General features: G+C 45.5%; 1 protein-coding gene across 3 annotated transcripts in view; it reads right to left on the minus strand.

Moving 5' to 3' along the window:
- The window catches only part of LOC147011030 (transmembrane protein 132E-like), a 506523-nt gene that overhangs the window by 52351 nt on the left and 426672 nt on the right, over positions 1-27500 (minus strand). For all 3 annotated transcript variants that reach the window (XR_015052610.1, XM_085860680.1, XM_085860681.1), the window contains one exon: positions 7647-7899. Coding sequence is in view for 2 of the 3 variants with exons in the window: in XM_085860680.1 (XP_085716806.1) it covers positions 7647-7899 (253 nt within the window). In the remaining variant the exon portion in view is untranslated. The remainder of the gene's footprint in view (positions 1-7646; positions 7900-27500) is intronic.

Here is a 27500-nt window from a genome sequence, read left to right on the forward strand (position 1 = left end):
TCAGCTTCGGAGATGACCGGTGGGTTGCAAAGGTCGCTGTATATACGAGCTGTTGGTTTTGAATGCTCCCGCCCCAGGTCTCAAAGTGTGTGTGTGTGTGTGTGTGTGTGTGTGTGTGTGTGTGTGTGTGTGTGTGTGTGTGTGTGTGTGTGTGTGTGTGTGTGTGTGTGTGTCTCTCTCTCGTTGATTGGTATCTACATATGTGGGTTTCAGAATGTGGAATGGAGTCCTCCCAGGATGGGATCAAAGTATCCACCTTCATTTCAGTAAGGAGTCACGATTCATGGACCAAGCTGTGAAGTTTTCTGTTCTCAAAGTTTTGTTCTGAGGGTTCTCTTCAGGATCGTCGCTGAGCCCCGGACAGCTTCCAAATGTAGTTTGTTTGTAATAATATTCACAGGGATGGTTTTTCGCTCACCTGTAAAGTAATTCCAGGGAACTTATTGGAAGGCGCATCATTCGTCCATCTGTCCGTCCACAAATACTTGCAACTTCTTCTCAGAAACTACACATACAGTAGAATGTCAATGAAATTTGACCACAACCTTCATCACCTGTGATGGCATAAAAAATAATAACGGGGTCTGAAGGGATTTGCAGAGGGAGTTTATGGGGAAAGGAGGGGGGTTTGTCCCCCCCCCCAAAAAGAGGTATTTGCTTTCACAATTCCGATGAAACTTCACGAAAACCTTCATCACCCATGACGTACTAAAGTTTGTTCACGACATGAGGAAAATAGGGCTCGAAGATGGTTTAATGGGGGTTGCCCCCAAAAATAAGTATTTGCTTTCTTCTCCAAAACCACACATACAATTCCGATGAAACTTGACGAACATTTTCACCACCCATGATGTACTAAAGTTTGTTCATGACATTACAAAAACATTGGGGTCTAGGAGGGTCATTGGGGAGAGGGGGGTTGCTGCCCAAAATATGCATTTGCTTTCTTCTCAGAAACTACACACGCAATTCCGATGAAACTTGACCACCATCTTCACCACCCATGATCTCCCAAAGTTTGTTCATGACATTAAAAAAAATTTGGGTCTAAGTGGTTCTATGGGGGGGGGGGGAGGGAGGAGGGGGGGGGGGTTGTCCCCCCCCAAATATGTATTGTTTTCTTTTCTGAAACCACACACAATTTCAATGAAACTTGACCACAACCTTTATCACCCATGATATACCATGGTTTGTTCACGGCATAAAAAAAAAATCCATAGGTATTTGCTTTCTTCTCCATCATATATATTTTGTGGATCATCCATGCTGACCAGTGGTTAACTAGTCATCTCATCCAGCCACAACCAGGTGAGTGCCCAGTGGTACTGCCCCATGTTAAAAACCTCTGTGAGGTTCTTTGTCATTATTCCTGTCGGTCCAGCTATCACTGGTACAACTTTGGCATTCTTTACCTTCCAGGATCTTCTCACTTCATTCTTGAGGTCATGGTGTTTGGTCATTTTCTCGATTTCTGCATCGTTTAGTCCAAAATAACTGCTATTAACACCTCACTTCGCAATGCCTTCTTTTCCTTTTTTTGAACCGCAGTATGATATCTGGTCGCAATGCTTTGTTTTCGCTGTTCACGCTCGATTGGATCATGAGGTCGTATGTGAGCGGTCAGTACTTCATGTTTTCAGTGATTACTATAGGTTCATGTTCCGACAAATTTTCTGGAACTGGGACATCAAAGTGTTTACAGATGTGCCAGCGGATTACATTGCAAACTCTTTTGTGTCATTGTGTGTACAGCTGTTCTGACATGAGTTTGTTTTTGTGTTTGTTCCTTCATTCAGCATAATTCTCTTTATTCTTTATTTTATTCTTTATTTAATTCTCTTTACTAACCCCACTTCCACCCCTCACTTTTCTCTCTTTTCTCTCTCTCTCTCTCTCTCTCTCTCTCTCTCTCTCTCTCTCTCTCTCTCTCTCTCTCTCTCTCTCTCTCACCCCCTCCTCACACCACTTCCTCCTGCAGTATAGCAACATTTGGTGAGGCATAGCTCTTCCCACCTCCCCCACCCCCTTTCCAGCTTTGTCTCCCTCCTGCCTCCTCCCTCTTTCTCCCTTCCCTTCCCCCTCTCTCCCCTTCCCCTTCCCCCTCTCTCTCCACCCCCCTTGATACCCCCATCAGCGAAGCAACGGGTAGTATTTGCTCGTAACAAAAAAAAACATGAAAATTAATGACTTTTTAATAAGTGTTATCATGATTGGGGTTGGATATCATGATTACATATTGCTTGTGGCAGGCTTATACAGGTGCGGCAGGCCATCCAGTTGAGATTGAAGGCTCAGAAGATGAAAGGGAGGCTGATTCACTTTGGATTTTTTTGAACGGAGACTTAAGTGGCTGTCTTCATTTTCTGCTCAAAGACCTCCTGGTAACGTTTCCAGACATTATCCATTTCCTTCGACACCTTGGAACTTCTCATGCAGTCAGGGTCATGTTCATCATGAACGACTGGCTCAGAATGATGGTGAGACGCGTGAGTTGGTCTTTGTTTAATGTGTGTGTGTGTGTGTGTGTGTACATATATATATATATATATATATATATATATATATATATATATATATATATATATATATATATATATATATATTTACATATATATTGTTGCAGTTCTCAGAACTGCATGCATACAACAGATAGGTGTCCCAAGACAGTTATGCCGTTAATATACATGCAGATAGACCCCTTCCTTTTGTTTAGTGGGAAAACAAGGGAGTGCGTTGCGATGGTCTTGTAGTTAGGATTATTAAATAATTTTCCCCTTTTATTTTATCCCCACTATTTTTCTTTTCTTCTCTGAGGTAAATCTGCCTGATTGCCCCCTCGTCTCGTCTCGTCTACCATAACCGTGCATCGAGCCTGGTGTTGGCTCAGTGGTTAGGGTGGTGGCTTGGGATCCTAGGGTCCTGAGTTCAAGCCCCGTCAGCCACTGAATTAATACACCAGGGGATTGACTCAGCCTGTCATCCTTCCGAGGTCGGCGAAATGAGTACCAGTTCCAGTGTGTGTACTGGTAGAGGGGCACTGCAACAGCAACACAGTCACGCTTCAAGAAATGACAGCTATCCCGGCAGCTAAGCTGCTATACGACCACACACACACCGTGCCTCAACGTCTACCCGAAACCAGGCATATGCGGCGAGTCACGTACACTTTTGGCGGGGTGTGCCAACGTCTGCCCGAAACCAGACATGTGCGGCGAGTCACGTACAATTTTGGCGGGGTGTGCCAACGTCTGCCCGAAACCAGACATGTGCGACGAGTCACGTATGCTTTGGGCGGGGTGTGCTAACGTCTACCTGAAACCAGACATGTGTGGCGAGTCACGTATGCTTTGGACGGGGTGCGCCAACATCTGCCTGAAACCAGACATGTGCGGCGAGTCACGTACGCTTTGGGCGGGGTGCGCCAACGTCTGCCTGAAACCAGACATGTGCGGCGAGTCATGTACGCTTTGGGCGGGGTGCGCCAACGTCTGCCTGAAACCAGAGATGTGCGGCACGTCACGTAGGCTTTGGGCGGGTTGCGCCAACGTCTGCCTGAAACCAGATATGTGCGGCGAGTCACGTACGCTTTGGGCGGGGTGCGCCAACGTCTGCCTGAAACCAGACATGTGTGGCGAGCCGCGTACGCTTGGGCGGGGTGCGCCAACGTCTGCCTGAAACCAGAGATGTGCGGCACGTCACGTACGCTTTGGGCGGGGTGCGCCAACGTCTGCCTGAAACCAGATATGTGCGGCGAGTCACGTACGCTTTGGGCGGGGTGCGCCAACGTCTGCCTGAAACCAGACATGTGCGGCGAGCCGCGTACGCTTGGGCAGGGTGCGCCAACGTCTGACTGAAACCAGACATGTGCGGCGAGTCACGTACGCTTTGGGCGGGGTGCGCCAACGTCTGCCTGAAACCAGACATGTGCGGCGAGTCACGTACGCTTTGGGCGGGGTGCGCCAACGTCTGCCTGAAACCAGACATGTGCTGCGAGTCATGTACGCTTTGGCAGCAAGGTGGGCGGGCTGCACCAGCGTCTGCCGGAAACCCGGCCCAAGCTGGCGGACCACGTGAGGGGTCGGAGCGCCCGACTCAGGCGATGACGTTGGATTCGCCATGGCCCCTCCCCCGAGCCACGGGCTCTCTAAAGGATGGAGAAATCCTCCGTGTTGAGAATTGAGATGTGTGTGTTCGGTGTGGGTGTTTTCACGCGGAGTGTTCCTGCTTCTCAACTCCGCCCACTTTTTGCCTTGACGGCCCGCCTCCTGTTCCTCGTCTCCGCCCACACGACCTCGACGAATCGCTTCCTGCTTCTCGTCCACCCACCTGCCTGGTCCCACCTACTGCTCCACCCTCGCCCTCTGGACTCCGCCCTTCTCTACTCAGGCTCCTCCTTCAGAACATGATCTCCAAACGTGCAGCTGTGGCCAGATCAACGCGACTATTGTCGGGTACCACACCACGGAGCATCCCTCCCCCGAAACGCCCAGGTACCGAAAGCTATAACCTGAACTCCCTCCCCTCCCTGGCTGCAAAAGTCCCTTTTCATTGGGGTTTCTTTTTTCTGTGTATGTCTGAGTGTGCTGGCGCCTGTCTGTGAAGTAAGTCTGGAGAAGATCCTTATTGTTGTTAATGTTAATAATCTCGCGTCAAGTCTGCACTGTCTGCTTTAGTAAGTTGCTTGAATTATTGTCGCACCCCACACCTCTCTCCTCTTTCCCTGCGTTACATACCCAATAAATCCTTGTCGTACCACATGCTTTTCCTCGCTTGCTGTTAATAAATAATTGTTATTAGGAATGTTCCCAGCTCGCCTTTGTCTTTTCTCTCATTGGTCCAGCATGGCTCGAATCCAAGTTTAGCCGGGTCTTTATTCCCAATGGTCCGTTCCTTCTAGCCGGTATGTCCTTGGCAGTGTCGCTCGGCTGTATCCGATCCGGAAAGGTGATCCGATCCGGTGGAGTGATCCGGTTCGGACAAGGCGTACTGAGGGCGTGGTTCCCCGGTAATTAAACCATGTGGTTAATTAGATAACCCAATTCCATAGGCGGAAGGACCCTAGGTCACGCGGTTGAGTTATTGGCGTCCACGGTCGGTTAAGCGACCCGCCGTGTCACGGAATTATCCGTGAGCGACGGCCTACAATTCTGGGGAGTCTGGTGGGAATCGACGTAGCTTCCCCCACCTAGTGGTCTTCTCACCCAACCCTGCTGGCCAGCAAAAAAAGAAAAAAGAAAAAAGAAAAAAAAAATATATATATATATATATATATATATATATATATATATATATATATATATATATATATGTTCAGCTCTCTTTTGCTATTTCCATGAAACAAATGAATTGTAATTCAGATCCACAAACAGCACGGGAGTAACAAATTGATTGATGCAAACTTAATGATGTCAGGGATACCAGGTGAAAGAACGATGGAATTGGGTGTAAAGCAATTTAAAGTACTCAACGTGCACCGATATATATCTCCACAGATTGTAATTAATTGCAGCGTTCCAGGTCATTACATTTAAGGTGTGGAAGAGGGTCATTTGGCTTAACTTGAACGTATTACATTTAGCGCAGATCTCTTCATTGTTAACCTGTTTGATTTAAGTCACCAAAAACTGCTTGGAGAGCCTTATGGAACTACTTTAGCAGTGACAAATCAGAGAGAGGTTGAACCATTCAAATTGATAATTTTTATGTGAAATAATTAATGTGCAAGCAGATGAGACAACCAGCTTAATATCACCTGGGCTTAATTTCTTAAAGGTGAGCATACCCAATGGAGCAGTCATGCTAACAATGATACATCTGGTCACCTCCCGAAATCTGCCACCAAAGGTGGCAGGAGCTTATGTTTCACCCATCTATCTGTTTGTTTGTCTGTTTGTTTGTGTGTGGGATATCTCAAAACGTTATGGAAGGATTCAGATGAAATTTGGTGGAGAGGTTGGGTGTGTGACAAGGACAAAATGATGAGATTTTTGTGATGATCGAGATCCAGATACAAGAATCTTTTTATTTTTAAGTGATTCTACAGAATTGAGAGATGGGGCCAAAAACTATATATACCATGATATTTCAAAAAGGTTGTGGACAGGTTATGGCAAAACTTGGTTGATGAGTGGGTATGTGACAAGAACAAGCCGATTCGATTTTGATCCCGGTCCAGATGCAGAACTGACCTCTCAGTGGGATACAAAACGTAAATGTTTAGCCCGGTGGAGGTATCACAAGGAAATTAGATGCAGGTGGCAGCCATTCAGCCCATTTTTTTTTTTTTTTAGAATTTTTCAAGTGATTCCTCACCATTGAATCGGGCGAAAAACGAGAGATACCACAACATCTCAAAAGGTTATGGATGGATTCTGCAGAAACTTTGTGGACAGGTTGGGTGTGTGACAAGGCCAAATTGATTCAATTTTGGTGAAGATCTGAATCCGGATACGGATACAAATTAAAAAAATATTTTACAAGTGATTATTCGCCAATTGGGCTTGGGATCCTAGGATCCTGAGTTCAAATCCCACTCGGCTGTTGAATTAACACCAGGTGGGGTTAACTCGGCCTGTCATCCTTCTGGTCGGCAAAATGAGTGCCAGCATGCTGGTATCCTGTGTCAGAGTGGCGACCCGTCCAGGATTGTACCCAATAGCCAAGGAGACTGCTGAGGCAGCATCAACACTCTGCACAGAGTATGGTCCCGATGGATGGATGGGATTCACCATTGAGAGATGGGGCCAAAAACGATATATAGCTTGATATATTAAAAAGGTGTGGACGAGTTATTATAAAACTTGGTGGATGAGTTGGGTAGGTGACAAGAACAAGCAGATTCGATTTTTCTGTGACAAGGACGAATGGTCCAGATGCAGATCTGACCTATCAGTCGGATACAAAACGTAAACTGTTCAGCCTGGCAGAGGTAGTATGCGCTCTACCGGATGCCATTCCAGTTCTATTTGGTGGTTACATTTTTTGGTGCAACCATCCTGTGGGTATTCATCTTAAACAATGATGTATGGACTGGCATTCCTCAGAAAGGGCAGACAGATTACCCTCCCCATGAAGGGCATCAGTGAGCCAGCTGGGGTTTTGGCTGCCAATCTGGTGGTGACCCAACTTGAAATTGCTGACAAGAGCTTGCAGAAGTTTAGAATCCAAATGCTTAAAACTGCTATGTATAACTAGATTTGAACCCACAACCTCCAGGTGCCCCTCAAGCATCCTTACCACTGAAGTACGAACATACTTGGGATTCCTTCAGCAGTTCTGCACTCGGGTGAGTATTAAAATGACCAGTTGTCTGCATTTTTATGAACTGCTCACATATACCAATGATATTACTGCAATGCAGAACAAAAGGAAAACCCTCTTATTATTCTTATTGTTATGATAATTATATTATTTTCTCTGCAGTTCATGGCTGTTGGAAGCATTATCTGCTGGGGGCACAGCTGTGCTGCTGACGCAGTTCCCCCTGTTGGTTAAAACAGGAATTTGCAATCTTTAACGTCCATGAACTGAGGCCGGCAGACGGGACCCCAGTTTAACATCCATGTAATTGAATAACAGAAAACAACCACAGTAATGAACGGCAAAATCACCCATGATAGTGTGTTGTAAAATTAACCGTTCCATACCTGGACAGCTGTGTGACCCGGCGTAACCCCTGTGATGATGACTAGGTCACCATCCAAGCTGTCGCTCATCACATGTGCCGTCCTTGGCTCTGCGGTACGCACATGGCCCTTGATGAGATGGGTGACGTCCACCAGCCAATTAGGACCTGGGGCAAAGGTCTTTGGCCCGGCAGTTAACCGAGTCCAGACTCGCAGCATGGCCTGCTGGGATTGTAGGCCACAGCCCCAGGGCCTTTGGTCGTCTTGTGTTGGCCTGTGGGGTTTGAAGTTTATGAGCATCGACGGTTGCATCAACAAATGTGATAATGAGTACATTTGGTGTATGCCATTGGTTTTACCACTTGTAACTTTGATAGCCACAGAGCTGTGATGAGTACAGTGTCCATGTTTAGCCTAAAACTAAAGGATGTCATTATTCAAAACTATGGAATCCATTAAACTTGTGCATCCTGTCAATGCAGTAATACATAATACAAATATAGTCCCAGTATCATTATGCTCACCAACACTCTGATTCTCCTCTTCCCTCCAGGGCTGCATACTCCCCCCCCCCCACCCACCCTGTTTGTTTATTGATCAACAGTCCTCCCCACCCTCCTCACCGGCCCCAATATCAGTACATTGTTATTATGATTTGAGCAGCGTAAAAAAAATCCGAGATTTATGCATGTAACGAACGAGACTTTACACGTTTTACTTAATCACAGGCCAAATCCTAATAGGCCAATAACCCAGTCCTGCATTCATATGATTAAAACAGCGACAAAACAAACCCAAACAATTAAAAAGCAGTTAATTGGGTTATATATCCTTTCTTGAATGCGTGCCACATGAGGGCAACACAAGGCTTCCAACATAATTTATTTCATTTTAAAGAAATGAAAACTTCTCAAAGTAAAATAAATAAATAAATATCAAAGAAAGGCAAGCACAGAAAAGTTTCTTTCGTTAGGCAAAGAATGCAAAAAGATCAAAACACTGGATTTCTCCCCCCTCTCACTGCTACGAATAACAAGTCTGATATCTCATGGAATGAAATCCTCTGAAATCATTAAAATCAATCAGAACCAAATTTTCCATCGCACAACTCGACCAGGAAAGTCAATATTGCTCAAGACGATGTTTTCAACATTCGTTCTTCTTTACCGAACAAATATAACAAAACCTGGATTTTCCGCAAGTTCGTAGAATTTCAGAATCATCAGCATTCAAAAGTGAGGAGTCTCCTGAACGAAGAAAAAAAATCAAAAAAATCTTGAGGGACAAATTTCTACCCAACCATCCAAAGCAAAGTTATCAAAAAGTCACAGGAGGTCGCAATGGAACCAAGACAACACGCAAGGCACAGACAAACTCGAGCGAACCACCGTCTCGGAGATCACACAAAGAAACGCCTTGAACTCAAAACCACAAACCCTCAGCTCAACGGCGATTGATGTCACAATCAATGTGTGTTTCAAAGTCATTATTAACTTGTGCGTGCAATTGTTGGAGTTTCTCCCATAATGCCAGCCAGATTATATTGCCGTGCAAAAAACAAAGCGACAGAGACATTCTTGTCTCGATTTTTATGGGAATGTTTCCCATAAGATAATGTTGGCAATCATCACAGGGAACATTTCTTGCAGCGTTAAGTAGCCAGCAGCGCACGCTAATGGTCTGCTAACGTCGCCTGGTGTGGAAAATACACGACTTGGTGAAACAAAGCAAGTTCCATTACAAAACCCGAATACAGGAAGACATACTTGCCAACCGGCAACTCTAACTGCTTCATATTTGGGTTTCTCATTACCATCAAGGCTGGTCCGAGTGCCAAACACTTCCATTAAGAACGAAATGGCGACAGCACCCCGGAGTAGGAATGAAAGTGACAAACTGTCTTTGGAAGCAATTGCTTTTTATATTTTTTTTCTTCTTTCCACTGTAAAGTTGCAGCAAGTGTGTTGCATTGATTTATGCTTATGATACTCGAGGCAACAAGGAGTGGTGGTTAAAAGTCTCTTGAAAAACAATGGAGCAACCCGCATAACCAACGGCGATACCCGTTCAAGTCAAAAACTCGCTCGTATTTCCGTTTTTTCTTTTTCTTCCTATTTCACCACTCTGCAAGTTTCAAGTGTTGGGAAAATCTTTCGCAAGGATGTTATCTCATTGTTTTGCATGTGAAACAGGTCAGCGACAATAATTAATTTGTATATTCTTAGTGCAAGGTGCTTCTCATTCGAGAGGATCCTGCAGCTGAGCTTCTGCAAAGGTGGTTTAAGGTAAACGTGCAGTTTCATTGCAGAACATGTAAAAATAATAGTTCAGTGCTGAAATTCTGTGCAATGATATTGTCAAACATGAGTAACTTATTCAAGAAGTGACATCAATTCTGGTCAAAACATTCTCGGTCAATCCAAGAGGGCAACCAAGATGTGGTGTGTGCTGTGTTGCTGCATTAAGTTCCTTGGGAAGGACAACGTCAAACCAGCTGAAGTTCGTGGAAATGCAGAAACGTCGGATGTCATCATTGAACTCTCGGACTCTCTGGAAAATCCTCTATTTCTCTTTGCCGACGACTCCACCCTCTGCCGTACCATCTGTCATCCCTCAGACCGGCAAGCAGCAGCTTATTCGCTCATTGCAGATCTGGATAAAATCACAAACTGGTCCAACACGTGGAACATGCCTTTCAATCCAGACAAATCTCACACTCTCACTATGTCTCTTCGAAAGGACCGTTTACAAAACCCCCCATCCACTTTCTCAACAATCCTCTGGAAGAAGTCTTTTCTTTCAAGCTTCTAGGTCTCACTATCTGCCATGACCTTTCCTGGGAAAGTCACATTTCCAACCTCGCCTCAAAAGCCAGTCGCCGACTGGGAATCCTCTGTCGTGCTAAGTCCTTCCTCGGCCCTCTTGAGCTCCTGACCACTTACAAAGCTTTTGTCCGTAGCCTGATGGAGTACTGCTCTCCCCTTTGGGCTGGTGCTCCTGCCTCCCACCTTTCTCGGCTTCACGCTGTCGAAACCAGGGCATTTAAGTTCATCGGCATCTCCCGCAATGTAGCTGAGTCTTTGGGCCTCTCACTCAATCACCGCAGGTTGGTCGGTGGTCTTTCTGTCTTCTACTGACTCCTCTCCAGCCTTGCCCCCCCCTGCTCTCTCTGCGATTTGTCCTCAAGGTCCGCCAACAACCCCCTTCTGGTAAAACTACCAAAATCACGAATCACTGCTCATCTTCACTCTTTCATTCCTCTTTTTTTCCCGCCTTTGGAATAAACTTCCTCACTCTATTCTTTCCCATTCTTCCCTCCAGGCTTTCAAAACAGCTGTTCACCACCACCTCTTATCTTCCCCCATCCAAATCCTCGATCTTTTCTACCCCCGATAATCCACCCAAGCCCACTTCCTTCATTTCTCCTGCTTTCCTTCCTGAAAGTCCCTGAAATGTCCATCTTCTCTTCGCCATGTTCCCCGTCCCATCCCCATCCCTCTCCCTTCCACAGTTCACCTAATGTGTCTGTTCCCCACTGTTTTGTCCCTTCCACTCCCGCCCCTCTTGTCTCATGCCTCCTTGCTGTGAGTTGTGTGTTAGCTCTCATACGAGCCTCGACCAAGGTATTCAAAAAAAAAAAAAAAACTGTCAAAACAATCAATCATTCTCCATTAAAATTCAATAAGGCAGGTGAAAATTGGATTCCAAAGGATCTCCATTGTGTAGCAGTCTTCAAAGGACTTGGGGCCTCCAGCAACCCCGGCAGTCAATCGGATTGTGATGTTTGCGAAACTTGCGGTGATCAAGTCACTGTATTTGCCAACATGATACCAAAAAAAAATTGTGAATTTGGAATATATAAGTTTATTATACAGGGCAATCACATGAAACCTCTACATTTTAGAATACCAGTGGGTCCATTTGTCCGATAAGACCACATTTTCATTGGTCTTCACAGCCTTGCTGAATACCTGCCTGCTGTACTGCTTGAGCATGAGCATGAGCATGAGCATGAGCATGAGCATGAGCATGAGCATGAGCTTGCCTTTCACTAAGCCCAGGTGTGTTTAAGGCCAGCGTGCGGATTATTTATGTTCGTTATTATGATTGTCGTATGATACTACTATTCTTATTATTGTTGTAAATATTATTAGTATCAATTAATATATGCTATGTTACAATGTTATCATAGTTTTTGTAATATATTTAGTAATTAGAATCCCATGCCATGGCAGAAGGACGTGTTAAGCTGCTTTAGATATCTTAACATGGTGTGCATTTAAAACATGGGGATTCCAAAGGATTTTTTGTAGTTCATTAGCCGAATCAACTCAGGAGGTCGTGACGATCATGTTGGTGTGTTACATTCCACACGCTTGAGTAGAACTCCACAAAAACGTCACACACACACACACACACACACACACACACACACACACACACACACACACACACACACACACACACACACACACACACACACACACACACACACCTCATCCATTTCGAGTGGAATCTTAAAGGATCTAATACAGGGTCTTGTGAGCCCCTCTGGGTGTTTTTTGGTTATCTGGGTCTTTTGTGTCCTCGGGAATTTTTGGGTCCTCAGACTTTTGGGACCTCGGGAACGTTTGGGACTTTTGGGTCATCTGTGTCTTAAGAGTCTAAAAAGGGGCTTCAAAACTTGAAGGGGTCTCAGTAGTCTAAAGGGTCAAAAGGTATATTCCAATAGTATGTAATAAATGAATCAACATACTGAATTCATGGACAAAAAGTCTGACACACACTACACACCCACACACCTCATCCATCTATAGTGGAAGCCTAACTTCCGAATGGGATAACATAATATTGTTGTGGTTCTGTAAAACCAGCACTCCTCCGAGACAATGGTACCCAACATTTAGCGATCCTAAGACTATTACCTCATTAGTATTTGTTCAGTTCGCCCTTTCCATATGTCTCGTGGGCAAATGGGACAAGATGTGCTGCATCGGGCTTTTAGTTAGGTCTTCAATCCTTTATTCTTTCATATATTTCATGTCTTTACTTCCCTTTGTCTCAAACACAAACCAGGCAAGCACACATGCATAATGGAAATGATACCAGGAGCGTCGAGAGGAAACAGCAGAAGCTCATTTGCATACACGCACCGTTTTCCATTCAAACAGCACACCATAATCCAACTGACGCCTCACCTCACAACCTTACTGTGATCACCACAACGCTACAATGCTTACCATAGCCACTCCAAATGCCTTCTAGAAATCCACACAACAACCTACGTCCAATGCCTTCACCACAAATGCCACAACCACGACCAACTACCACAACCTCTTTGCCACAAATTCCACAACCACGTCCAACCACCTCAACCTCATCACCACAATCGCCTCAGTTTTACCGCAGACTCCACCACGCTTCCTTTGCCTCACTATAACTGCCGCAAATGCTGCAACTGCCATAACCCCGCTTGGGTTTAAGGGCACCCAGGGTGCCTGGGTTGACCACAGTCTCTCAGGGTGCCGGAGGAATGGTGAGGGTCTGCAATCTCTTATTGTTCTTTTTCTTGTTTTGACTGTCGATGACAGTATTGTACTGCAAACTGCCTGGTGAGATTTGTGAAGATGCTGGAACATTCTTAGAAGAAACTTCCAGTATGGACTAGAATCACATTTGCTGGAAGGCATGGAATTGTTCTGTGATACTATATAAACCCACGAGATGGAGGTGTAGAGAGACGGGTAACATGTGACAAGAAGTACATTTTGATCGTCCTTTGCTCGATTTATCTCATGAGTGAATGAGGTGTTAGTGTCCAGAGCGGTTGTTAACACATGGAGCCAATTATAATCAAGTTGATTAAAACTCATAAAGATTGTGTATCGGGAAATAATTCCTTTGAGCTCTTGAAATCATCCTGGACCTGCTAGCGTACGAGAGAGGACACCTTGACAAGACTTGAATGTTTGAAAGTGTTGGTGGACAAGATGAACATGCATAAGTTGTGCCGGCAGGACTGGGACACTGGGCGGCGGAAATAACTCAATGCGGGAATCGGAGTTGGACATTGTATGGAATGGTGAACTTCCTCATTTGACTTTGTATCTGTTTATTTGAAATACAAGTTTCAAAAACATCATGCTGTTGATGTGATCATTGTAACGTCACTCAGAAATCACAGACACCAACTGACAAAGATCCATTTGAGTGGTAGCTGACCTGTACGTTTGTTCATGACCCTGGATTGCAGTTGTTAGACAGCACGCTGGGTTCAGCACCACAAACAACATACATACACCAAAGGGGAGGAAACCTCAACGTGCGTATGTACCACCCCACCTCCGACAGACAAAATAAGTGCAGATTAATTATACAGCAGAGTCAATAGTGACATGACCAGGGGCCATAGCCTGAAAGTAAAGAAGAGGAGAGTTAAGACGGAAGTAAGGTAGGGGTCTTTCAATCAGACAGGAGTTCATGCATAGAATCCATCCATTGGGACCATATTCTGTGCAGAGCGTTGGTGTTGCTTAAGCAGTCTTCTTGGCTATTTGGCACAATCTGGACAGGTCGCCACTCCAACACAGGATACCAACAAGCTGGCACTCATTTTGCCAACCTTCAAAGGATGACAGGCAGAGTCAACCCCACCTGGTATTAATTCAACATCCAGGTGTGGTTTGAGCTCAGGATCATCGGATCCCAAGCCCACCACCCTCACCATTGAGCCAATGCCAAACATAATGCATAAAATGGTCTTCCTGGAAAGGTCGTGGCAGCAGAAACGGTAGACAAGTCTAAATTGGAATTAGATAGGTTCCTTGAAGTTATGGAGATAGAGGGGTATGGGGATGTTGGCAGGACTTTTAGGTAGCTTGAGCATTGTTGGGTGATTGTGTACATGTGTACGGAGTGTTGGTGGGGATCTCGTCAAGGGGTGTTGTGTGGTTTATGTTGTGTTATTTTTTTACCCAAGCCAAGAGACTACAAAAAAACAAAAAACATTTGCATTTCTTATTACCTTCGCCAGAGGAGAGGGTATTGCATTTGGGTCCATTTGTCTATTTGTCTGTCCGTCCAGAACTTTTGTGCTTTGCTCTGCAACCGCTTGTCGGATTGATACGAAATTTTCAACATTGGTGCAACTACTCATGTGGAATGTTTCAATGATAATAATGACGTCATAGGTCATGGGGAGTGGCAGCCATTTTGGAAAAATGGAAAAATTTGGACCTCTATATCTTTGAAACCGCACAAAGGAAAAAAATTGAAACTTGGCAAATAGCAACTACTCATGGGGAATGAGTGTGATTTTTTTTAATGACATCCGAGGTGCCCTCATTATGATGTCATAATTGCATGTGTAGAACGCCAAATCCGATCAGGATGAAAATTATTGAGGGTTATCTGGGGATAAAATGGTCCACAGAAAAAAAATTAATGATGTCATTGGATACGTGATTCGGCAGCAGTATTATTCTATTTTTTTTTAAAACCTTCAAAAATTATCTTCTCTGAAGTGGCTGAACAGATCGAGGCGAAACTTTACACATATGACTGCCTGTCCATGAGGAACAAATGGTTCACATATATGATACCATCGGTCACATGGTTTGGCAGCCATATTGTATTTACTCTAAAACCGATAAAAATACACCACTCAAAAGAAGTCCTGGCAAGGGTCTGCAATCTCTGATTGCTCTTTTTCTTGTTTGATCTTGTGTTGATAAATTGGTGTGGTGTTGATGTGGCACAGGCATGATGGGCTGAATGGCTGCCACCTGCATCTAATTTCCTTGTGATACCTCCACCGGGCTAAACATTTACGTTTTGTATCCCACTGAGAGGTCAGTTCTGCATCTGGACCGGGATCAAAATCGAATCGGCTTGTTCTTGTCACATACCCACTCATCAACCAAGTTTTGCCATAACCTGTCCACAACCTTTTTGAAATATCATGGTATATATAGTTTTTGGCCCCATCTCTCAATTCTGTAGAATCACTTAAAAATAAAAAGATTCTTGTATCTGGATCTCGATCATCACAAAAATCGAATCAATTTGTTGTTGTCACACACCCAACGTGTCCACCAAGTTTCTTCCGAATCCGTTCATAACTTTTTGAGACATCGTGCTATATATTATTTTTGGCCCAATCAATGGTGAGGAATCACTTTAAAATTTCTAATATCCAGATCAGGATTTTCACCAAAATCTAGACAACATGTCCTTTAAACACACACCCATGTCCACCAAGTTCTGTTCCACAACTTGTTGAGATATTCTGCTCACAGACATACAAACGGGTGGAAACATAACCTCCATCAACCTTTGGTCACAGAGGTCATAAAAACTGTTGAAGAGCATCAGTTTGCCACATGTGGGGAGTGGCGAACGTTTTAGAAAACAAAGCTCTTGTCGAGATGGAATGGGAAGTTTCCATTCATACCCGTACATTCGAGGCTTGCCCCCTTGTGATTTACATCTCTTTGGACCACTCAAATGAGATTTGGGTGGAATTAAATGTATGATCACTGACAGCATCAAAGCATGTGTTCCAAAATGTCTGCGTAAGCATCGCAAAATTTCTGCACAGATGATGTCAAGGCGAACATCTCTCCAATCACACCATTTCATAGCACATGAGCAGAATAAACCTTGGAGAAAGAGGGTCGTCTTCCCCAATGATCGTTCCTCCGCAATGTCATTGTGTGCTCAGGTAACATCCAAATTGTGCAGTCTCAAGTGTTCAAGACTTGGAGTCTGTAATTGAGAGTTAATCCACGAGATGCTAATTACTGTCTCATTTGCTTGATGAAGGGGGTGCAGTGATAACAATAATATATTTCCAGAGTAAGCGTAGGGGTACGAGACACACGAAGGAAGTAACTTGGTTTGTGAGGTTCTAGGATAGGCGCCATTCGCTGTATTACAAAATAAAGTTAAATTGTACCTCTACCTCTGATGCCAGTTTCACAACAATACACACAACGTTTACATGCTGTGTTGGGGTCAAGTACAAAAGTGGCATCAATGGGTAATAGCTAATTGCATACATATATGTACGATGTGAATCAGCTTCCCAGCTGGGTGAGGAATGTACTCGTAAATTAGTGTGGAGAGGATAATTTTTGGTTGGAATCGTTTCAACCCTGGCAAATTCCACACATCCACAATTGAGAAGCTCGATGACAGAAAATAAAATTGATGAGAGAAAGAGAGAAAGAGAGAAAGAGAGAAAGAGAGACAGAGACAGAGACAGAGACAGAGACAGAGACAGAGACAGAGACAGAGACAGAGACAGAGACAGAGAGAGAGAGAGAGAGAGAGAGAGAGAGAGAGAGAGAGAGAGAGAGAGAGAGAGAGAGAGAGAGAGAGAGAGAGAGAGAACGCACAGGAAGTTTGGTAAACATGCTTTAGTTGGGTAAACAATCGCGCAGCTATATTCTTCATGTTGGATAAACATGAAAGGTCATATAAAGACCTCGGCAAGTAGCACAGGATTACAGAGAAGGTCAATTGAACTTTGGGTTCTGTGTGATCCCCGGGGATTTGCGACGATTCCTTGTTAAATTGGGGAAGTTTCATCAATCCCCGAGTACATTATGCTTTGATAATAAAAAGTCCACGTCAAACTTGAACTACTCCTTGAATATTGACTGTATGTGCTTCCCACGTCCGCTGGTTTGATATCCAAAATTAATTTTTGCAGCAACATTGAAAAATGTAAACAGCAATCAGGTGATTGGTGAAAGTCCGGCGTTTGTGCTTCACGGGCGAACCATCACCATAGGGACTGCAGGAGTTGTTGTAAAGAGAAGGATCACCACAATCTGTTCAAGAAAATCTGTGATGCCCACTAAAAATGGCCAAATTTCCTGTAACCTATATCTCTAACTTCACAAAGAAAACAAGAAGTTCGATTAAGTGCCATGAATAATGAAATACCACACATGTTTATGATGATCCAACTCTTCTGAACACACTTTCAAGGGTTACGCAGGATAGATGTGTTGCTTGCCGAGGGCGGCTGATCTTCAAAGGGGAGAGGAGTTTCCTTGGAACGATTCTATATGTCTCGCAGCTTGGAACCTTGAGGTCCACAGAAAGAAATGCGCATTCTCCTCAAATTGGCCAATTTAACTGCCTTATAACATTTGCCTTGTAAATATTACATGAACTGCAAAATTGACAGTATATAAAAAATTTAGGAACAAATTGCAGCTTTCATTTACATTTTATACTTGCAGATTTACTCGGCATTGTGCGGGAAGAGAAACGTGAAGAAGTAACACTTTGTAGCCAAAGGAAATTTGGAAATTTAATACCCTCTGCCTCCCCCACTCGGTGGCGCTACATAGTACTCATTGACGGAGAGAATTTAAACATATTTACGGAGAGAAAATACACATGTACGTACAGATGATATAACATTGGGGCAATTAGGATTGGACATTTTAAAAAGAAAAAGATACATCCAACCAAAAAAGTTTGTTAAGGAATTATTGATAGGTCACATGGTTTGGCAGCCATATTGGATTTAAGAAAAATATTAAATAATGCTTTTTGCTGGAAGCGAATAATCAATCGACGTGAAACTTCACAATTGTCATCTCGTAGTGATGCAGAATAAATGTATTAAATTTCATTTTGCTTGGACACATGGTCTGGCAGCCAGAGCTATTTAATTTTCTGCTGTGGGTTTTTTTGATTTTGATTTTGATTTTTTGAATGAGGATCACTTGGCTGTGCCAAGATGAGTTTGAGGGGAGAGGGGTAGCAAGGTCAGGTCAGATCAGGTCAGGTCAGATTAGATCTGTGACTTGCTCCAGGTACCATGTCAACCTGTACTAACCTGTTCCATGGTAGGGTTGTCGGCAACTAAACCGTCTCCCCGACCAAGTTTCTTGGTGAGGAGGATGTATGATATGGACACCCAGAAGGATTAAAAACAAAACGTCAAAGGGCAGAGGAGCTAATTGTGAGCCAACGGCCATCCATATTTAGTGCCCAACTGTGTCTGCGGACGTCCTCCTGCAGTTGGGGTACATTTTAGAAGGAGGTTGGCAGCAGGATTTGTACTCCGGCCACCGTAAAACCCTTCATTCCGCAAAACATACGAAAAACAAAAAGAAATCTGAAAACCCACTCCGTGGGAGTACTCCTGTGCAGCTTCCCTTCGCAGGGCAGCTCACCAAACGACGGGATTGGGGCAAAGTCTTCGGACTCCCCGCTCTTTGATGATAGGAGGGAAACCACGAGGTAACCTTCCAGGGTCAGATTGCGGTAGTGTGTGCCGGGGTGGTGCTGAGGTGTCGTCCACCAGACGACATCTCGTTGGGTTTACCTGAGGCAGTCCCTTCGGGTGTGTGCCTGGAATGACCTATCCCTTAGAGAGGATGATTACCTGTCTCTGTTGTCATTTGAGCTCAAGCGTTTGGACATCAGTATTGCAGCACTAGCTGAGGTTCAGAGACCGGATTGCGGCGATATCATGGCAGGTGGTCACCAATACTATTGGTCTGGTCGTTCTGATGGTTTCCATGCCCAAGGAGTTGCTGCAGCGGTGACCAATGAGCTGACTCCAATGATAATTGAAGTCGTACCGGCCAACGAGCATATTATGAGACGAAGGATCTGTCACTCCTTGTGTGTCATTCCCCTGTTCTCCACACATGCTCTGGCTGAGGCGAGCGATCTCATAGTGAAGGATGCATTCTATGCCACGCTCCAGTCTGTGGCTGATCAATGCCCCAGGTGAGATACTCTTCTCGTGTTGTGGGATTTCAACGCATCAATTAGAACTGATAGGGATGGTGCTGGTCTGTTAGGTATGGTAGAACTGATAGGAGACATGTGCTGGTCCCCATGGGTCTGGAACTGTGAACCAGAATAGCACTAAGTTCCTTGATTTTGCAAGAAATCTTGGACTTCGGATGGCTGGTTCATGGTTTCAGCGCCCACCAGCTTATCGCTGAACTTGGTATTCCATCGCTGGTGGTGTGGCAAATGATATTGACCATGTACTCATTGATGGTCGCTGGAGGAGAATCCAGAACTGCAGGGTCAATCGGAGTTCTCAGTTCCGCAATACTGACTACTGGCTTGTTGTAGCAACTCTGAAGTTGCAGCTTAAATCCAGGAGCATGGCACCATCCCAGGCTGATTGTTAGCAAGCTCAAGGATGAGAGGGTATCTGAGGATTTTTGCAAACAGGCTGAGTGGACATTTGGGGGGTCTGGGTGTTTTGGGGGGTAATAAAGAGTTGTGGAGTGCCTTCAAAACCACCGTCCTTAATGTTGCCGGTGGATGTCTTGGAACGCACCGTAGGGCGAAGAAGAATTTTGTCTCTCAAGGGACACTGGATACCATTGACCAGAGTTGCAGGGCCAGGCTGAATGGCAGAGCTGAGCTGTTCAGGGAGCCGAGGCGTAAAACTGTATGTGCACTAAGGGTGGACAAGGAGGCCTATGTGCGAGGAATCTGTGAGATGGTAGACCATCACCTGTGGCCAAGTGATTCTCGTCCTGGTTGCAGGGTAATTCACGCATTGCGTTCCTCCATGGCCATCCCTCTGTGTACTGCAGTGAGAGCAAAGGGTGGTGGACTCTTGACAGAGGAGTCCGAAGTGAAGGCCTGCTGGGCCGGTGACTTTGAGCGGCTGTACCAGGCTAATCCACCAACTGTTGAGTTGGATGTCAGGGGTGTTACTATCCCTATTGCTGACCGTCCAATCAACTGCGGTCCACCTTCGTTTGTGGAACCACAGACTGTGATGAACTGGTTGGAATGGTGTAAAACTCCTGGGATCTGTGGCATCCATGCTGAACTTTTCAAGGCTGGTGGAAATGCTGTACTCGTGTCGTTGCATGCAGTTCCATGATCTGCCTGGAACACAGGCATCATCCCAACTGATTGGAAGAGGGGCCTTGTTGTCGCTCTCTGGAAAGGGAAGGGTGATCGCCAAGACTGAAACACCTACCGAGGGGCGATGCTGCTCTCAGTGCCGGGCAAGGTCTTTGCTTGGTTAATTCTTGATAGCATTTGCCACCATCTGCTTGAGCACCATCGTCCAGAGCAGTCAGGCTTTACATCAAAGAAATCAACGATTGACCCTCTCCTTGCTCTTCGGGTCCTCACCTAACACAGGCGAAAGTTTCAGCAGGGGCTGCTTGCGGCCCATGTTGATCTCTGTAAAGCATTTGATTCAGTGAATCGGGGTGCGCTCTGGAAGATTCTTGGTCTTCGTGGAGTGCTACCAAAACTGATCAATCTCATGTCTGAACTATACTCTGGTACTAAGAGTGCTGTGAGATGTGGCGATACCATCTCTGACTAATTTCCAGTTGTTACTGGAGTTTATCGTACTAGCCCCCACACTTTTCAGCACTTGTATGGACTGGATACTGGGGAGGATGTCAGAGAGATCAAGTTGTGGTTCATCGTTTGGGAATGTCAAGATATCTGACCTTGATTTCACAGATGATGCAGTCATCTTTGCGGAGACTGCCTTTTGGTGGCCCTCGAGGTGCTGAACGAGCAGTCGGAGCTGCTGGGATTACGGGTTTCCTGGGTCAAAACTAAGATCCAGGCTTTCAATGACATCTTGGATGCTGCTATCTTGTCTGTACCTGTTTGTGGTGAGGATGTTGAGGTCACGGAGTGATTCACCTACCTTGGCAGTGACATTCATGTCTCTGCTGGCTGTGAGCCAGAGGTCAGCAGACGTCTGGGTCAGGCCTTGGGGAGTCATGGATTCATTGCATCATGGGGTGTGGCGCTGCCAGTACCTGTGCGGGAGGATGAAAGTCCGAGTCTTCAGGTCCTTGGTTCTTCCAGTCTTGCTCTCTGGATGTAAGACTTGGACTCTGACCAGGGATCTGAGGTCAGGTCAGGTATGGGAGCATGTGCCAGAACAGCACGTCGCTGCGTCCACTTTCCGCCGGTACTCCAGGAGCCTCCGTCTGGCCATCCCCCAGGCAGATGCCAGGCCCATCCCCATCTCCTTGAGATGATGGTCAACCTGTTGCAACCATGAGGCACGTGGTCGACCCACTGGCCTCCTCCACTCATGAGACTCCCTCGCTGAGAGAATCTGGTGAGCAGGATCAGAGTCAGGAAAACGAGCCACATGTCCATACAGCCGCAACTGACGCTCACGGACTATGCAGGTAACAAATCTCATCCGAGTCTCTCTCAGCAACCGCTCGTTGGACACAAAATCCGACCAGCGATAGCCAAGGATTCTCCGAAGAGACCTGGTACCAAAGGAATTAAGTCTCCGTCTCAGATCCTTGGTCAGAGTCCAAGTCTCGCACCCATAGAGCAAGACTGGAATTACCAAGGACCTGAAGACTCGGACTTTCGTCCTCCCGCACAGGTACCGGCAGCGCCACACCCCATGATCCAGTGAATCCATGACTCCCCAGGCCCGACCCAGACGTCTATTGACCTCTGACTCGCAGCCAGCAGAGACATGAATATCACTGCCAAGGTAAGTGAATCTCTCCACGACCTCAACATCCTCACCACAAACAGACACAGACAGGACAGCAGCATCCAAGATGTCACCGAAAGCCTGGATCTTAGTTTTGACCCAAGAAACCCGTAATCCCAACGGCTCCGACTCCTCATTCAGCACCTCGAGGGCCCCCAAGAGGATGTCTAAAGTCTCCGCAATGATGACTGCATCATCTGCAAAGTCAAGGTCCGAGATCTTGACATTCCCAAATGACGCACCGCAACTTGATCTCTCCGACATCCTCCCTGGAATCCAGTCCATACAAGTGCTGAAAAGTGTGGGGGCAAGTACACATCCCTGACGAACTCCAGTAACAACTGGAAATAAGTCAGAGATGGTACCACCACACTTCACAGCACTCTCAGTACCAGAGTAGAGTTCAGACATCAGATCGATCAGTTTTGGTGGCACCCCACGAAGACCAAGAATCCTCCAGAGGACATCCCGATTCACTGAATCGAACGCTTTACAGAGATCAACATAGGCTGCAAGCAGCCCCTGCCGAAACTCTCGTCTGCGTTCGGTGAGGACACGAAGTGCAAGGATACGGTCAATCGTTGACCTCTTTGGTGTAAAGCCTGACTGCTCTGGACGCTGGTGCTCAAGCAGATGGTGGCGAACCCTATCGAGAATTATCCGAGCAAAGACCTTGCCCGGCACTGAGAGCAGCATCACCCCTCGGTAGTTGTTCTGATCGTCACCCCTCGGTAGGGATCTGAGAAAGAGACTTAATTCCTTTGGAACCAGGTCTCTTCGGAGAATCCTTGGTTCTCGCTGGTCGGACTTGCGTCAAATGAGCGGTTGCTGAGAGAGACTCAAATGAGATTTGTTACCTGCATAGTCTATGAGCATCAGCTGCGTCTGTATGGGCATGTGGCTCATTTTCCTGACTCTGATCCTGTTCAGCAGATTCTCTCAACGAAGGAGCCTCATGAGTGGAGGAGGCTAACGGGCCGACCACCTGCCTCGTGGTTGCAGCAGATTGATCAACATTTTAAGGAGATGGGGCTGGGCCAGGAATCTGCTTCGGGGATGGCCAGGCGGAGGCCCTTGGAGTACCTGCGTAAAGTGGACGCAGCGACGCGCTGCTCCGGCGCATGCTCCCATACCTGACCTGGCCTGAGTGGAAACTGCAACCCAAATCCTTTCCAGGTTCCTCCTGATGATTTAATCTTTGCTTTTTGCTTGTTTGGGTTCTTTCTGATTCCTCCAATGCAGGACAGTACCTATTTCGTCTTCCATTCGATCTGAATTGAATTATATTTATCCCATTCTGAATTGAATTGAATAATCATAAAAAACATCATGGGTCAGGGTCAGGTGTCCAATAAAAGCGGGGTTGTATCAAAGCAGGATGTCTTGGTACTCAGTCATCACTGACAGCAGATATCAAGTGGCAGTTCTAGTTATGTATCTTCCTAATTATGTAACACAGCAGTATAAAACGCCACACAAAATACACCACACAAAGCTACACAAGTACCACACAACACACCATACAAAACAAGTCCTGGCGAGGGTCTGTAATCTCTTATTGCTCTTCTTCTTGTTGCAAATGTACAGCAGGGAAAGCAAAGAATTTGTGGGGTGCGGCAAAAGACATACGATATTTTTTTACAAAAGAAAAAGACACAGAGCAGAGTTATCCCAAATATTTTTGTGCAGTCTTAACCATCACATACACACCATCACATACACACAAGCACGAGGAAAATTAGAGATAGCCCAGAGAGATAGAAGCAGTTTAGAATTGGCGACTTCTCAATACCTGGCACAGTCGGCAGACCTGCGCAGCCCAAAACGCTTAGGAAAGTGTAGGAGGGAGAAATACTGAGGGTGTCTTGGGTGCGTGAATGAGAGGTGCAAGTGTAATGCTGCAACATGGGGTGCAGCGTGATGTAAGAGGAAGAAGGTGTGGTGCAGGTCATTACGGTTCACTCTTGAGTTCGCTCTTGGGTTCACTCTGAAAAGAACATTCTCGGTCGGGCTTGCCCATGTTTATTGCTCTTTTGCGTCCACAGTAGATGAGAGGTAGATGGTGGAGAAAGATACATAAGAGAAAACACCCTATAGTAGTTATGTGAGAATTTGTACATGTAAGTGTTGCTGAGGGATGCAGCCTAACTAAGCGTCAATAGAAGAAGAGCAACCTTGGCTTGCAGCAGTAGCTGGTGATCCCATGCATGATTACGCTGACCCATGGCGCCCCTTGCTCGACGCCGACACTTAATCCTTGCACCCTCTGTTTCCCCGGCAAGGTCCGATGTCTGCCGTAACCTTTTGTCTGGCGAGTTCGGGCATCTGGTGAGTTCTGTCCAGCTCTGCTCCTGGCTCATTCTGTCTGTTTGCCCTCGGCTCGTTTCTACTTAACTGAGCTGAATTTGTGCTTTTTATGAGCCCCGGACGAGTCAAGGAACCAAAAGTCGGATCAAACAAGGCTCTTGGTGAAATCAAGCTTCCCCATTTGTCCATAGTGGTCATAGTCATGCTACACCAGGCCCTGAAACCGAAATATGGCTCAGTCACTTGCCGACATGGCCACGCATAGGAGCTCTGACTTTAACACGGGGCCGTAGTTTTTGGAGGCGCTCTCTGGCCCTGAACATGCGCTGGCCTCTATTAAAATGTAGGATTATAGGGAAATCCCTGCGCCACTCGTATATCCTCAAATGAGCTCCAGCGCACGTTTGCGCTTTGAGTTATGCTCTGTAATAACCCGACCCTTGTCTCCTCAGTATCCCTCGAGGCTGCAGTGAGTGTTCGATGAATATGTGGCAGTCACAGCATTTGTAGAGAAGTAGAAGTACGTTGTGGCATTGGTAATGAAGAGATTGTAATGTGGCATTGTGGCGAAGAGGTGGAAATTCCTTGTAACGATGTCGTCAATAATGGTCGCATTTGTAATTAAAATGTAAGCGTGGGTTGTTGCGGGTATTTTTGCAATTTTGGAAGTTGTGGTGGTGAAAGTGGTACAGTACGGTGAGCAGAACGAAGGTCTGAGGTGAGATGACAGTTGAGGTTTGGCGTGCAGTTTTGAATGGAAAATTCATATGCGCAGATGCATACGCGGCACTCGCTGTGTTGCTCGCTTGGTTCCTATTGGATTGCGTGCATGCTTGCTTGCATGTTTCGTGTGAGAGACAAAAAGTGGGGCAAGGGAGTGGAAAAAGAAGTGCAGAGATTGAGGATTGGAGACCTTTAACTATAAGAGCGTGACACAACGCATCTTTCCCATTTACCCGCTCGACATATGGAAAGGGCTAACTAATACACATACTATTGAAATAACTATCTTGGGATGTCTATACGTTGTGTGCCATTGCCCCGCAACAATATATAAATATTTATTTATTTATTTATTTATTTGCAGGGGTGTGAGGGTAAACTGACAATGAGACAGAAATCAAGGCAATGAACAGATTGATAGCGGGACAAACATTATGGGAATGAAATATTTACTTATATATTGAAAAATAAAAAAATTAATGAGTTTGTCAGACGATTATATTCACAATGCTTGTCGAACTATTTGAATGTCCACTGTCGATCACATGAAAGGAGGACATTAGGAGTCAATGAACAAATCAATAACACAGCATGTGGGACTTGAAGCCATGTGCTCAAATGTGAACACGAGTCCTGCCCATGACAATGTTTTATACATTTTTTGCATTGGCAGAAACAATTCCTTTCTCTTCTTCTTTTAACCATTCATATACATTTAAGCATCATCGTCTTGGTTTATCAGTACCATTGCCTGCCTGCCTGCCTGTCTCTCTCTCTCTCTCTCTCTCTCTCTCTCTCTCTCTCTCTCTCTCTCTCTCTCTCTCTCTCTCTCTCTCTCTCTCTCTCTCTCTCTCTCTCTCTCTCTCTCTCTCTCTCTCTCTCTCTCTCTCTCTCTCTCTCTCTCTCTCTCTCTCTCTCTCTCTCTCTCTCTCTCTCTCTCTCTCTCTCTCTCTCTCTCTCTCTCCTCCAATCACCGCAACATCCATAATAACCATCATGATCGCGTAGCTTGTTTTGAGCTCAATCAGATAACTGGCCACGGTGGTGAAAATTGCCACTTTGCAGATAGTGATAGTGGGTGACGTTTAAGCACGGCTGAAATTTTGATGATACACAGGGTTTTGCAGTAAAGCCTTTTGCAGGTGCACAATTATCGAGGATTCACAAACTTACAGCATTCATCAGACGTTGACCGAAAATGTATGTGAAAAAGAACTTCACAAAATCAATTGAGGTAAACACAGCCAGTGCATCTCATAACATGAATAATCATGACGTGTCCAAGAAAGTTTTAAGAACCCGCTACAAACATGCAGACATCTCGCGAATGAGTGGATAATTACGTCCGCCACCGAAGGTGGAGAGAGGTTATGTTTTCACTCCTTTCTGTTCGTTTGTTTGTTTGTTCGTTTGTTTGTTTGTTTGTTGGTGTGCAGGATATTTCAAAAAGTTGTGGACGGATTCGGATGACATTTGGTGGGCAGGTTGGGTGTGTGACAAGGAATAACTGATTAGATGTTGATGAAGATCCGGATCCGGATCCGGATCCGACTCCTATAATTTTTTGTGATTCTTCACCGTTCAGAGATAGGGCGAAACTAAAATATCGCAGGATATCTCAAAAAGTTGTGGACGGATTAAAACGAAACGTGGTGTACAGGTTCGGTGTGTGACAATGACGAATCTATTCGATTCTGGTGAAGATCCAAATCCAGATCTGGATACGAGAATTTTTTTTTTTAATTTTTAAAGTGATTCTGCACCATTGAGAGATCGGGCCAAAAATGGTGCAGTGTATAGCATGATATTTCAAAAATGTATTGGGCCCAACATGTTCTCGTGGATCAGGCATTGCATGGTAGAGGTATGCGCTCTACCGAGTGCCCTTCTAATAGTCAATGTCACTATCTTCCCACTACTTATTTAAAGACCCAAATTGTTCCCACCTTCTTGTGGAGATGGCAAAATGAATGCCAGCATGCTGGTATACTGTGTCGGAGTGGCGACCCGCCCAGGACTGTGCCCAATAGCCAAGGAGACTGCTGCGGCAGCACCAATGCTGTGCACAGAGAATGGTCCGGATCTCCTCTCCTCCTCCTCTTGTGGGGTCGGTCAGGGAATGTTTTTGGCCAAAGTTTTTCACAAACCGGCTGTCCAGGGCTGACGTTCGACTGAAGGTGATAGGAACTTGTAATTTGTTCAACGTGCGAGAGATAACTCGCCTCCTCTTTGCAAAAGACAGTGTTGGATTTTTAACGTCCACCAACCCCGAATAGCATGTGGGTCGTCCAGCATGGACGGTGCCCACCTTGATGTATCACCCTGCATTTGAAACACAAAGATGA

Source organism: Eptatretus burgeri, chromosome 16 (assembly GCF_056783735.1).
Source record: "Eptatretus burgeri isolate ZD-2024b chromosome 16, Ebu_testis_v1, whole genome shotgun sequence".
In the NCBI taxonomy this organism is placed as follows: Eukaryota; Metazoa; Chordata; class Myxini; order Myxiniformes; family Myxinidae; genus Eptatretus; species Eptatretus burgeri.